At 37.6% G+C, this 12915-nt stretch overlaps 1 protein-coding gene across 18 annotated transcripts in view; it reads right to left on the bottom strand.

The window, feature by feature from the left end:
- Nucleotides 1–12915, bottom strand: part of MYT1L (myelin transcription factor 1 like) — a 300262-nt gene that overhangs the window by 80183 nt on the left and 207164 nt on the right. For 8 of the 18 annotated variants that reach the window (XM_036379337.2, XM_036379326.2, XM_054514147.1 and 5 more), the window contains exon 7: nucleotides 1582–2553. In XM_036379337.2, coding sequence (XP_036235230.1) covers nucleotides 1582–2553 — 972 coding nt within the window. Of the gene's footprint in view, nucleotides 1–1575; nucleotides 2554–12915 lie in introns of all 18 variants that reach the window. The other 10 variants (XM_054514146.1, XM_036379324.2, XM_036379323.2 and 7 more) reach the window with 2 other exon arrangements.

Genomic DNA, 12915 nt, shown 5'->3' with positions numbered 1-12915 from the left:
TAATATAGGCTCTTCGGAGACAGCAGGCCTATATGCAAAAAGGTTTTCCCAGCTATATATAGACTGGAAAGACTGAACAATACCAGAATTTAAAAACTGTTCTAAATTAATTTTTGTTTGCCATGTTTTCTGTGTTTTTGGAGACATATACTCACAGGGAAATGCATCCATAATAGGTCATATGTGAACAACATTTAGCACAACATCCACATGGCTATGCAGTAACACACTAACTAAATAAAGTTGTCTTCCCCAAATACCCGAAGTTACTAAAGCAGACACTAGACCATATATTTGTGGTTAGAACAAACAAACCTTCACTAAAATACATTGCAGCAGTGTTTGACATCAGTAATTTACATGCTTTTCGAAAAGACTGATCATTACTTTTGTTTAAGACTTGTGAAAAATGACCAAAACTTTCTTGGATCAAGATGTTGTCTGCCTACATGAATGTCACAGGCAGATTACTTTTTCAAAACAGAGATTTATAAAAAAAGAGAAAAATGCCCACCATTTTAATTGTAGAAAGCAAACCAAATATTTTTGCAACAAATATAAGATAAACTTAGTCCCTGTTTAGCATCTCCCAAGAAATACCACGTCCTCAACTTCCACTAAAGTCAATGGGAATCGGGGGTGTTTAGTGAATCTCAGAAGGTATTGAACACTTAATACAACATGGCCCTACATGTACAGATGTAAACACGTTAAAGAGGGGTGTCACAATATAAACACACCATCACCATGATTATCCTGCAAATTAAAAGGCATTCTAAAGGTAACCTTTAGTCTGTTGTGATTTTTTTTGTTTGGTTTGGTTTTTATTGGGGTTTTTTTTTTTGTTTCTCTTGTATTGAATTATGGTCAAGGCAGCACCTTAACTGTTTCCACAATGGAATGAAACCAGTGAAGTGGAATGCACGTAAGAAAGAAATTGCTATTGATCTCAGCCCAGGCCACACCATGCCTTGCATAGCAAATGCTTTCCATTACCTTAGTATCTTAAGATAATTAATGTGCAGTCACTGCCCTTATCTTATGTTATCGGTCATTTTGATACTGTTCAATTTCTATCAGGCCATTCTACATTTTAGACAGGAGAGGCTTCATCAATAACTGTCATTTGATGATAATTTTATAAGTCACGATGCCACCTACCCAATCCAATCTGTAATATATGCACTTCATAGCTGATTGACTATCTGCTACATAAACCCCCCCTCTTCAATATAGTTTGCAACAGAATTCTCTTTTTTAATTATTACTATAAAACATATTAAAACCTTGAGAAAAATCTTTGCCTCTTTCAACATGATCTCTTTTTTTGTTTCCCTTAGAAGTTGCTTTTTTAATTTAGCCAATGATATACTGTACATATTTCTAACACTGCGGAATGAGTTCTTTCATTTTATAATCATAGCATGATGCGATTTTACAATCATGTCATACTACAATTTTAATAAAGTTCCCATTATGTGGAATTAATAACTTCATTTCAGAAATCTATGCAAAAACTTAACATGTTAGCTCACACTTTCTCATGACATAACATACGGTATATAGAAATATTACCTTTACCATAATATGGCTTTTTGACATGGCCGTCACTTGGTTTAGGCTTCCTGTCATCTCCAGAAAGGTGTCTTGGAGACTGTTCCTCAAATGATCTCATATTATCCCTCCTTCCAGCTTCCACTGCCATTTTTTCTCTCATGGCTTTTGCTCTCTCTGTTTCCAAAGCAATTGCTTTCTCAAGCAGGGTTAAGTTACCTTTTGTCATATCAAACACTTCTTCAGACCTATCTGAAGTAATAGAGGTGGTATCATCGTCTCTTTCGTGACAACCATCCTCCTTGGCACAGCTAGAAAAAGTCCTAGATCTGGGGCTCAACTGTTCTTCAAGCCTCATTAGGTTCATCATATCAGAGTAATTCCGGTCTGGTGTTCTTCCTTGGAAGTCATCTTCTTGCCTGACATGCTGACGAGTGTTCATGTTTTGCTGTTGATTTCTTTCCTGTGGGTTTGTCTCACTGAGTTTCCTAGCCAGATCAAAACACTGGTTCCTTAAGCACTCCAAACTGCTGAGACATACCTCTTCATCACTCTCCTCCACTATTTTTTCTGTAAGTCCATTGTTCACAGGCTTTCCTAGCATTACAAAGTTCATATTCCTATTGTCTTGCTGTGAAGTATTGTCTGCATAATTTCTGTCATTAATATTTTCTGAAAGCACTACACCATGTCCTTGTGCTAATAATTTAAGGGAGTCCACTGTTTCCCTAACAACATCACTGTCTAAATCTAAACTCAGCTCACTTTTTCGACCGATATTTTCATTTTTGTCACTATCATCTTCCAGACTATTAGATGTATTGCTGTTCATTTCTGATTCTGTCCTGGCTCTGTATGCTGCATCCTCTGCAATTTTGCCAAGATTTAACAATGACTTGGCCACCAGTTCATCGTAATTATCATACTCATCATTATTGTTATCGTCTTTTTCTGTGTCTTGCATTATTCGAGTATTGTGACAATTCATTTGATGGTCTTCTGTATAAAAAACAGAAACAAAGAAAGAAACAAAGAAAGAAAGAAAAAGGAAAAGAAAAGAAAAAAGTGGCTACAATTGGAACTGTTGTTGCAATCGCACGGACAGAAAACAAACTGCATGTCAAATATTGTTAATCATACAGCAATTTTAGAACACTATGGCTGACCCATTTGAACTGAATTCTCTATAGTCCATAGGGCTATTTTTGTTTATTTGCTATTCACATGAATTTCTTTCACAGAACTGATAAGAAAAAGGCAATCAAAATGCTAATTACTACTACTGCTGAATATTATGGCATAAATACTTATGTTTCTCCTTTCACTTCTATATTCACAGTTTTATGGGATTTACTACAATCACATTATTCAGATGACATAATTGCCTATGTTTCCAACTTTTCTCACTCCTGTGTTTCCTGTAAATATGGTAGATGGCAAAGGAGTGAGTACTACTGGATTTATTCTCTTACTGATGAATGCCATTCACCAAAAGAGAAAGAGTATACTCCAAGAAGGAAAAGTCACATTTTTAACACCATACACACAATTAACACTAGTTGACCAATAGCAATACAAGAAGATTAAAATGGCATTTTGCTTAGTGGATCCATCAGTAAAATCAAAATCTCTCAGTTCAGCTGTGGAGAAGTTAAGATTTTAACAGCGTTGTTACATGAAAGGAGGACAGAAGGAATTATATGCACAATATAATTTAGAGTAAATATTCTAGCCCAAATTTTATAGTCATATATGTGTAATAGGGCTGTTATTTGTACTGTAACAGAATGGTGCAGAGTTACCACATTTTACTCAGCTTTGGTCTAGTAACTGTTGAATAACATAGGGAGGGCTTAATAAGATGGAGCCAATGAGAGGCACTGAGGAGGAGATTCACCTCACCTAACTTTAGACATGAGCAAGGCAGACACCAACACCTACATCTGCATCCACGGTTCTGTCCTCAGTCAGTAAGAGAAGCAGACACTTTATGGACACAGCCCACCTGATCTGGTTAAGATACCTACTTGAGAATAAAACTGATAACCACTAGAAGTGCCTGTTTCTCTTCATTGACAACAAAGGGACTCAGACTTGATGCCCACCTTAAAGATACCCATACTCAATCAGATGAATATCATTCAGAGAGCATCTTCTGGTATCTCATGTTCACTCATTTATGTCATAATTAGACCCAGTCTAAAAACATACAATCATAATTATGGAGTAATGAACACTGCCTAACTAATATTTTGATAATTGGCTACCCAAGCTGTATTTCAACATTTTCCAGCACTGGAGAATAAAGTGCCTAGATCTGTCATTACAGTGTCATGCTAGTCCAGTTTTCAGCTGGTGCAAACTGAAAGAAACCAGTAGAGCTAGGATTATTAACACCTGCTCAAGAGCTAATCCATTAACTTCTGATAGCATCTTTTCAGCTTAGATGTATTTTCAACACTAGTACATCTAAACACATAGCAATTTCTGAAGTGTGGCTCATATTTTAAGTTAAACAAATCAAAGTGAGAAATTTCAGGTAGTAGGTGGCTTGTGCACTAACATTTTGGTAATAGGAAATAGTGTTTGATAAAAATAGATTTTATGTCAATAGTCAAGATAATAAATCAAGAGTTGTATATACAAAGCTAAATAGCACAATAATTAATGTTTCAGCCACAAGATAGTATTTCTTCTACACAGTGGTTAGGGATCCTGGGATGATAGTAGGCTGTAGTTAAGCAGCTGAACTGATTGATGACTAGGCTATGTCTAGAAAAAAAATGCTCTAATGGTAAAATATTATATCTTACATATTATCTGCTTAAATACAGAGGAAAGATAATAAGGAAGACTGTATGGTATTTCTACATCACAAGATATTCCAAGCCAGTAGTGGGTTATCTGTTTATCATAAAAGGTGGTTTTGTTTTAGTTGCTATGTTTTTCATGATCATCATAATTCACATTTTTCTTTCAGTGCCACAAAAATTAAAGTATCAGAGCATCAGATTTTCAGTGTTAAGTAAGGGTTGCCACTTACACTTCCTATTTGAAAAATGTCCATCTTGAATAACTGAATAGAAGAAAGCAATGAAAGATTAGTGGATAGCACAGATAGTCTGTGCTATTTGAAAAGCAAATACACTAATAATTTTCTAAAGTAAACTATACAAACAAATCCCACATTAATTTAAACATTAAGGATAAAACCTGGTGCCATGGAGATTGTTCCATAGAAACAGAGGCTTTTGTGGAGCACTTCTTGTAACTATACTCATGGGCAATCAGATGCAGCAAAAGAACATCAAAGTAATTAAAGAAGCAACAAGGCATAGCTCCAAAATTGCCAGTGCCTTCAAGTTTAGGATGAGATATCAACAAACACTGGTGAAATCAGTCCAAATCTAGCTGTAATATGATACTGAAATACAAAGTAGGAAAAAAAAGAAATTTCCCAAGTCATCCTGAGAACTGCTCAGGTACGCAGTGACTATTATAGGTCAACATTTGAAACGTTAAAATTTTCAGAGATTGTTTCTTAAAAGGGGGGAATGTGTTTGTAAATGATCACCAAGGAGAAGAATATGTTATACCTTGCCTCCACAAGTGAAAAGTCAAAATATGAATCATTTACCATATGACAGAAGACATCTAAATTCTGTTTGAGTAGGTAAACTGGGTGAAAGCTATAACTACAGTATTTTTATTCTGTTTGTTTGGCTATATCCTTTTCTGTTCTCCCATCCATACAGTCATAAAATGAAGAAGAAAAAGGTAGTGGAAGAGAAGAAAGTGTAAAGCAGTAATCCCAGACGACAGAGGTGGGAAAGCAAAATATTTGAATAAGTTTCATTTCTCATATTTTAATTTTTGGCCTGTTTTTGCATCTCCTTTCTCTAACAACTATTTTACTCATGTCTCTTACCTCCATGCAGCAGTTAATTTAATGAGGAAGATATTTATGTATGCCATGTCATCCCCTCAATAACAGCTGGATTCTAAGCTTGCTCTGGTGAGGTACTTGTATCATCCATTTATCAAAATGAAATTTTAAATACTGAATCAGTTTGTTTATTAGTTAAGGGTCTTCTAGGAAGTATGTTACAATAGCAGCTCTAGGTGAACTATATGCCTTTTCTTTGATTCAGGTGGGTAAAGTTTAATCTTGCTTTCATTTCACATTTTTGCAATTCCTTAGATTTGATCTGTAACTCAGTAACTACCTTTACAGTGTGCTGTTTAATGGCTGTCTGTTAAATGACTGCAAAACCTGGAGAGGTAAAAGATTTACTCTACCCCTTGCATAAGTTTTGGAACCAGTGATGTAAACTGAAGCTTTTTATTTTGTGAAGAGATTGAGTTTGTCTCACAAAGACATAAGCTAGCCAGTTTAGGTGAAGAATGCACAAAGTTATAATATATCCTTTTTATGTTAACTTTAGGGCTGCACGGACAAAGAATCTGCAATGCAGTTTAAAAAGAATATCAGATTATTCTAGCCCTCTTCCACGAAATATCATGACAATTTAGACATTCTAGATTATATAATTTGTTCTTTTTAACTCCCAGCAGATATAACAAATGGCAGGAAGAAATTACAGTGGAGTAGTGTAGAACAGCTATTAAGAGCTGGAAGCCTTTAGCCATTTCGACAGAAGTGCACTTGTATTGCGCTCAAAAAAGTGAATAATTTGATTTCTTATTGCACCTTTCATCCAAGGATCTCAAAGCACTTTACAAACATTATTTTAAAAAGCCTCACAACACCCCTGTGAGGTAGGTACTTTAACCCCATTTTACAGATGGGAAATTGAGACACAGAGAACTTCAGTGACTCTATGTCATACCAGGAGTCACAGGAGCATAAGAATTATAGACTCTATATCCTTGACTGTTTCCTCCTTTTTTTCCTATAACATCCAATTTTAAACAGTATTTTTTCAGAAGAAATGGCTTGCTGGTTTCAGTGTAGGGAGTCACGCAAAACAGCACCTTCCTTTTGAAAAGGAAAATACTCAGCATTTAGATTGAGAGATTCTGCAGAGAGAGGCAATGATACTTCAGAAATAGCAGCTACATTCCTACCAAAGGACAAAGACTTCAGAAACAAGACTTTCCGGATCTGTGGTCTGTGTATCAAATTACTCACTTTTCTTCCAAGCATGGGCAAACATGATGGCTAAGAAGCTAAACCTACATGTGGTCACACAGGCTTCCTGCCCAGATGGATGGTTTCATTATCCAGGCAGCATTTCCTGATTTAAAACACTTCACTGCTCTTGCCACTGCTACTTGTCAATTCCTAAGTGCTCAGCACACGATACTACTGCATCACCATTCCTCTCCCTTTAAGCTGTAATGCAAAGTACATGCACACATCTCCATGCTACAGTCTCTGATAGCTGGCCTATGAGAAACATTTAGCAAGACAATGTAGGCACAAATGAATTCCAAATCTTAGAAAGTTACAGCATAATATGGGGAGGGGATTGTTTGTACATTGATGTCTCAGGGAAAATCTTGTGAGAAAGGAAAGAGGTGGAAAACCCAGTGAGCTCTCAACTTCTCCACTCCATACGGAAGAAACAGAGTTGTAGCTCTCCAAGGACCTAAGCAAGGTCTCCTAAAAGTCTAAACACTCCTACTGACATGGAATTTGGAATAGAGCCTAAGCATTTAAATATGCCTACTTCAGGGATGCACTGAACTCTGAAGTTGAACATGTGCATGAAGAATCCTTTCTTCACCTTTGCAAAATTTCCTAAAGTTCTTTTATGCTGGAAATGCTATAGGTAAAGACCCAACCAATTTTGTTGTTATAACAATTGGCTCCTTTATGGACCTTATATACTTAGTGGAAGTCAAAAGAAAAAGTTAACTGTTCACTTAGTTAATTGATTCTTGATTCTCTCTATAGCTATTCCATTATATTCCATTTTTTATTTTTCCACTTCTGAGCTTGCTACAACTACTTACAATAGTTATAATACAGGCACTTATTATTTAGACTCTCCTAGAATTATAGTATTCAATTAATAACTAATGCTCAAAGTAAAATAAAAGGAGAGTAGAAGTCATTAAGCATGGCAAGGAAGTCCTGAGCTGAAGAACACAACATGTTACAGTAGGAGTCAGTATATTATAAATTAATAGTGAGGACTACAGTGCGTCAAGCCCATATAGACCTTTAAATATGCACAATTTGCCACCTTATGTATCTTTTAATTCCTTTTTTTTCTGTTATGTTTTGATCTTTTCATTTATTATAGGTACTTTTTTATCTGGTTTTGCTTGCTGAAAATTCAAGTACTACCTTCTTTTTTTCTTGTTTCTTTTTTACTGTTTCCTAAGGACTAATCTGAATTTCTTTCCTTTTATGGAGTGATTACTAACACATAAAGACAAACACATAAAGATATTACTTTTTAATTCATCTTCTTGCCATTTAAACAAATTTTTAAAAGAATATTAATAAATTATTTTGGTATAAAAGCATTTTGAAGATTTAGTTTTCTGTGCAAATCAGTGCATTCTTGTCTAAAGGCAGAGGTGTTTTACATAACCAATGCCCTGAAACACTCCTTTTTGTCTGACCTTCATATGACCTATTATTATGCCTCTGTTTGTGTCACACCTGCATGAATAGAAAGCATCCTGATCTACAAATGTTCACACTAAGTATTGGTAGAATATGGATGTTCTTACTTGGGTTATTCTATTAATATAAAGACAGAGAGCACCAGGTAAAACAGAGCAACATACTTTTAAAATTTTCTGTCATTTGTTATTCATCCATGTTTTCCCAATCCACATCCCTATGAGCTACCTGTATCAGTAGAGTTTTGGAAAACGATCTAAGGATATCTGACAGGCCTTCTGACAAGATCATGACTGAGGTAATTTTGCTTCAAGTGCCAGACTGCAAGAGCTTCTTAAAGGTTATCTAGGTTCCGACTCAAGCCAATATGTTTAAGATTTTGTCATTTCACCACAAGATACTGTTTGCCTTTCTTTGATCTTAAGAGACTGTCACATGCTATTGACAGTGCACTGATGCCACGGAATCATGCAGTAGCTGAGGCTGGAAGGGACCTCGGCAGGCTTTGTGGTACAACACCTGCTCAAAAAAAGTGCCAACTTAGAGCACTTATCAGGGCCCTGTTCTGTTAGTTCAGCTTTAAGGGTCTTCCAGGATAGAAATACCACAGCATCTCTGGGAAATCTATTCCAGTGTTTGACCACTGTCATAATCAGAAATTCATTATTATTTCTAAATGGATTGATTTTGTTACAACTTGCATCTTGTCTCTTGCTACACACTAACATCTTCTGTCCACTCTCTGTGCAAGTAGCTGAAGCCTAAGTTCTCCCCTTAGCTTTTTCTTCCTCGAGTGAACAAACTAGGTTTTTTCAGTGTTTCTGCACGTCGTGTGGTCCAGCTCTTTAATCATCCTGGTTGTTCATCACTGGACTCCAATATTTCAAGATGTGCGCTGATGGACAAAATGATGTCTTTGGAGCATCTTGTGATGATGCTCCAAAACTAGGCCTATTACTCCACATAAAAAACAGTAAGTGCTGCATAAAATGGAATAATAATTTCTTTTCCTTTTGATTTCTGTTTTTCAAGTCTTTTCATCCTGACAGCCTTTATTTCCAAAGTATTATTTCCGTAAGTCAAAAGGCAATTAATTTTCTGGGAATTATCTTGTTTTCTTCCACCACAGAGACAACAGAAAATACTTTTTGGTTACCTACAGGCATGCCTTTAAGTAGGAAAGGTCCTTGATTGGTATGAAGCCTGCTTGTTTGGTTTGCGGTATCTGCAATATTTGGTATAAAGGCATATGTTTAGGTTTGAGAAGAAATTTGCTGAGATTATCTGTGAACAGAAGTGGATATGCTGGGTTTGCAAGGGCAGGAAATTTAGCCAGTCACTCCCACCTGGTCCACACTTCTTTGTGAATCAAGTTCAGGCAGCCCTTAATTGTTTTAACTTGACTTCTGTCTGGGCAGATAATGAGATGGCTTTAGCTGATGACTGGCATTCATTTCATCCTACTTTTTCTCCCCAGGAAGTCAATATGAGGGAGGCAAGATATTTTATCTCACAGCCTTATAATGATTCAATGGAGTTTGGCAGTTTCTTGCCTTCTCTCAGGGTTCCACAGCTCAGCAGGTCACCAGGCAATGAGGAAACCAAAGCTATTCTCCAGATACTGGGATACAGCAGGAAGACAGCAGGGGAGCAGAGGACCAGCTGCACTGATGGCAAAACACCCACTCAGAGAGCTCCTGGTATGGAGCTTCTCATGGGGCTATTCCAAAGAGTGCTCCAGAAACAGTGACCTGTGCCTATTCACAGTGACCTGTGAATATCTCTCCATATTCATTGCTTTACAAAGGATGCAGCCTGAAGAACACATTTTTCAGTTCATAAAGCAATATTTTCTTTCTCACTGAGACAAGAGGTTGGAATCCTTAGTATAGGGATACATAATCTCTTTTTACTGTTTTTTTTTTTCAGCTCAGATCTCTGACTCAGTGTCAGGCCATACTGAACATGTCTCCATATGAGCTACTCATCTAGATTCCATTTACAGCTAATGGACAAAAACATGCATCCTGGGATATGATTTTTCATCCTAACCTAGGTATCTATAGTAGATTGGCTGAATTATCCCCCAGAAGTGACTGTTTATCTTGATTCATTATCAATTAAACTGATGGGGTGAATCCTATTCATATTGCTTTCACTCAAAATTTTCAAGTTGATCCTTGCAGAATTTCAATGGTATCTTTAGTATGATACAGTAGGAACTGCTCAGTGAAAGGAATGAGGAGATACCCAAAAGAAGCTATCTTTTGGTTGTAGATAGACAAAGATATATCAGGAAAGGCTGATGTGGATGGGATGCTACAGATGCTTTGGATGGGATATATGCTCATGACTGTATAATTTACATTATTGTTTGGTCTCCATTTTAAGTTTAATTACTTTTTTATAGTTGTGTTTGATTACCAAAAAAAAGCCTGTTTGTGCTTTGATAAACTGACCTGACTGGCCAAAGGGACAGAGGCACATATCACTACCATTCTAGAGGATGACAGAACTGCTAAATATGGTATTGAAATACGGCATGGAAATTTCTTCTTCATGTCTCTTTTTATCCCCTCAATGAGTTCAGTGCCAAAGAATCTGGAAAGACAAAGAAATCTATACGCACAAGTGCCAGACTTTACTTCATCTGAAATGTAAAAGTTTTAGTTAGGGTGTTTGTTCCTTTATTTTTATCCCTTCATCTAGCTTTTTAATCTGCATTTGTCTCATTCCCTATGTTCTCATGACAGGAAAGGCTGAGTAATAATCCATAGTGTAAGAAGAAAGTAAACACAAAGAATTCTTTACGTCTTTGGTTATAGCCCTCTATTATTAATATTCTCTTCTGTCCCTATTAATTAATGATGGAACAGTAAATGGAGAAGTCGAATGTGATTATTCATGCTGCTATACTCTTAGCAAGGCTCTGCGATGATTTTGACTTGAGTGACTTAGCAGTTTTCCAGCAGTGTCCAGATGAAGTGAAGAAGCACTGGTTAGGGACCATTCCCAAGGAGTTTGAATGTGGTGAACGTATTTTGGATGGTAAAAGATTAGCTGTATATGCACACAAATCATGCAACAGTTGAACTCAGCATTAAATGATTGGACTATCGTCTGTTTTATTCACTCACATGGATGTAGTCACTGATTAATGTGACTGAAGGGACAAAGGCAGGAAATCCCATAAGCTGGGATAAATGGAGAACACATTTCAGAAGGAACAAGTAAGGCAAATATAAACCATTTACCATGGGTTTACACGGCAAGGTTTTGGTAGCAGGGTGGGCTACAACTTCCAGCAACTTCCCCATGTTCAGGAGAGCCAATGCCAACCAGCTCCACTGCTGGCAAAGGCTGAGCCCATCAATGATGGCAGGAAGATCTCTGTGATAACATATTTAAGAAGGCAAAATACAATTTATTGGGCAGAAGTAACTGCAGACAGAGAAGAGTTGAGTGAGAATATGTGAGAGGAACAGGAGGGGTAGGAGATGCTCCAGTCACTGGAGCTGAGATTCCCCTGCAGCCTGTGGTACAGACCATGGTGAGGCAGCTGTGCCCCTGCAGGCCATAGAGGTCCCTGGTGGAGCAGAGATCCACCTGCAGCCTGTGGAGGAGCCCACATCTGAGCAAGTGGATGCTTGAAGGAGGCTGTGAGCCTCTAGGAAGGCTGCAATGAAAAAGGCTCCTGCAGGATCTGTAGCCCTACGGAGAGAGGAGCCCGTGGTGGAGCAAGGTTGCTGGCAGGACTGGTGACCCCATGGAGGACCCATACTGGAGGAATCTGCTCCTGAAGGGCTGCACCCTGTAGAAAGGGACCCATGCTGGAGCAGTGTAAGAACTGAAGCCCATGGGAAAGACTCAAACTGAAATTCATGGAGGACTGTCTCCCATGGGAGGGATCCCACAACTGAACAGGGGAAGGACTCCTTTCCCTGAGAAGGAAGTAATGGGAGAAACAACCTGTGATGAACTGCCTGTAACCCTCATTCCCTTTCTCCCTGCACCACTGAAGAGAGCAGGAAGACCCTGGAAAAGAGGCTTTATTTTGCTTCTCATTATCCTCCTCTGATTTTTATTGGCAAATTCAAATAATTTCCCTAAGTTGACTCTGTTCTGCCTTTGAAGGCAACTGGTGAGTTATCTCTCAGATAACTGGTGAGTTACCTGACTTTATCTCAGCTCAGGAGGGAAATGATAAGAGTGGCTTTGGTGGACACCTGGCACCTAGTAAGGGTCAACCCTGCCCAATCAAGCTACTCCAGTCAGCCAAGTACACATATACAGGGGGCCTCAAAAAAGAGAAAATGGTGACTCAATGGCTCTTAGCAAGCTGCAAAGAGTCTTTAGCACCTTCTGTTTATTTGCCATCTACCTGTACAGATAGCCCATGTGACTGGAAGTGTGTAAGAATGAGAGTACCAGACAGCTGTTAAATGCAGGAAATGTATGCTACAGTACCAGATATAGATCACCTTTTATGTCACTATAGCATCTGGAAAGGTATTTCCAGTGAGGCTCTTTCAAGTACCTGTTCATCTGAAGACCTCACACTGCTCCCATTTTAGAATTTGAGTGATTTCACATTGCTATTTATATCTGCACTGGAATATCTGTCCCAATGATGAAAGCTTGTATTTTTTAAAAGAAAAGTATTTGCTGGAAAAATGTAACAACCTACATATTTACATACATTTCTATAAATTTCCAACTAAATATGTACCTACTAGCTATGATGGGGTGACTTTGTTGCC

This window comes from Molothrus ater, chromosome 3, assembly GCF_012460135.2.
Source record: "Molothrus ater isolate BHLD 08-10-18 breed brown headed cowbird chromosome 3, BPBGC_Mater_1.1, whole genome shotgun sequence".
Lineage (NCBI taxonomy): Eukaryota > Metazoa > Chordata > Aves > Passeriformes > Icteridae > Molothrus > Molothrus ater.
Note: the sequence above shows the minus strand (reverse complement) of the source record. Positions and strands in the feature narration are given on the sequence as shown.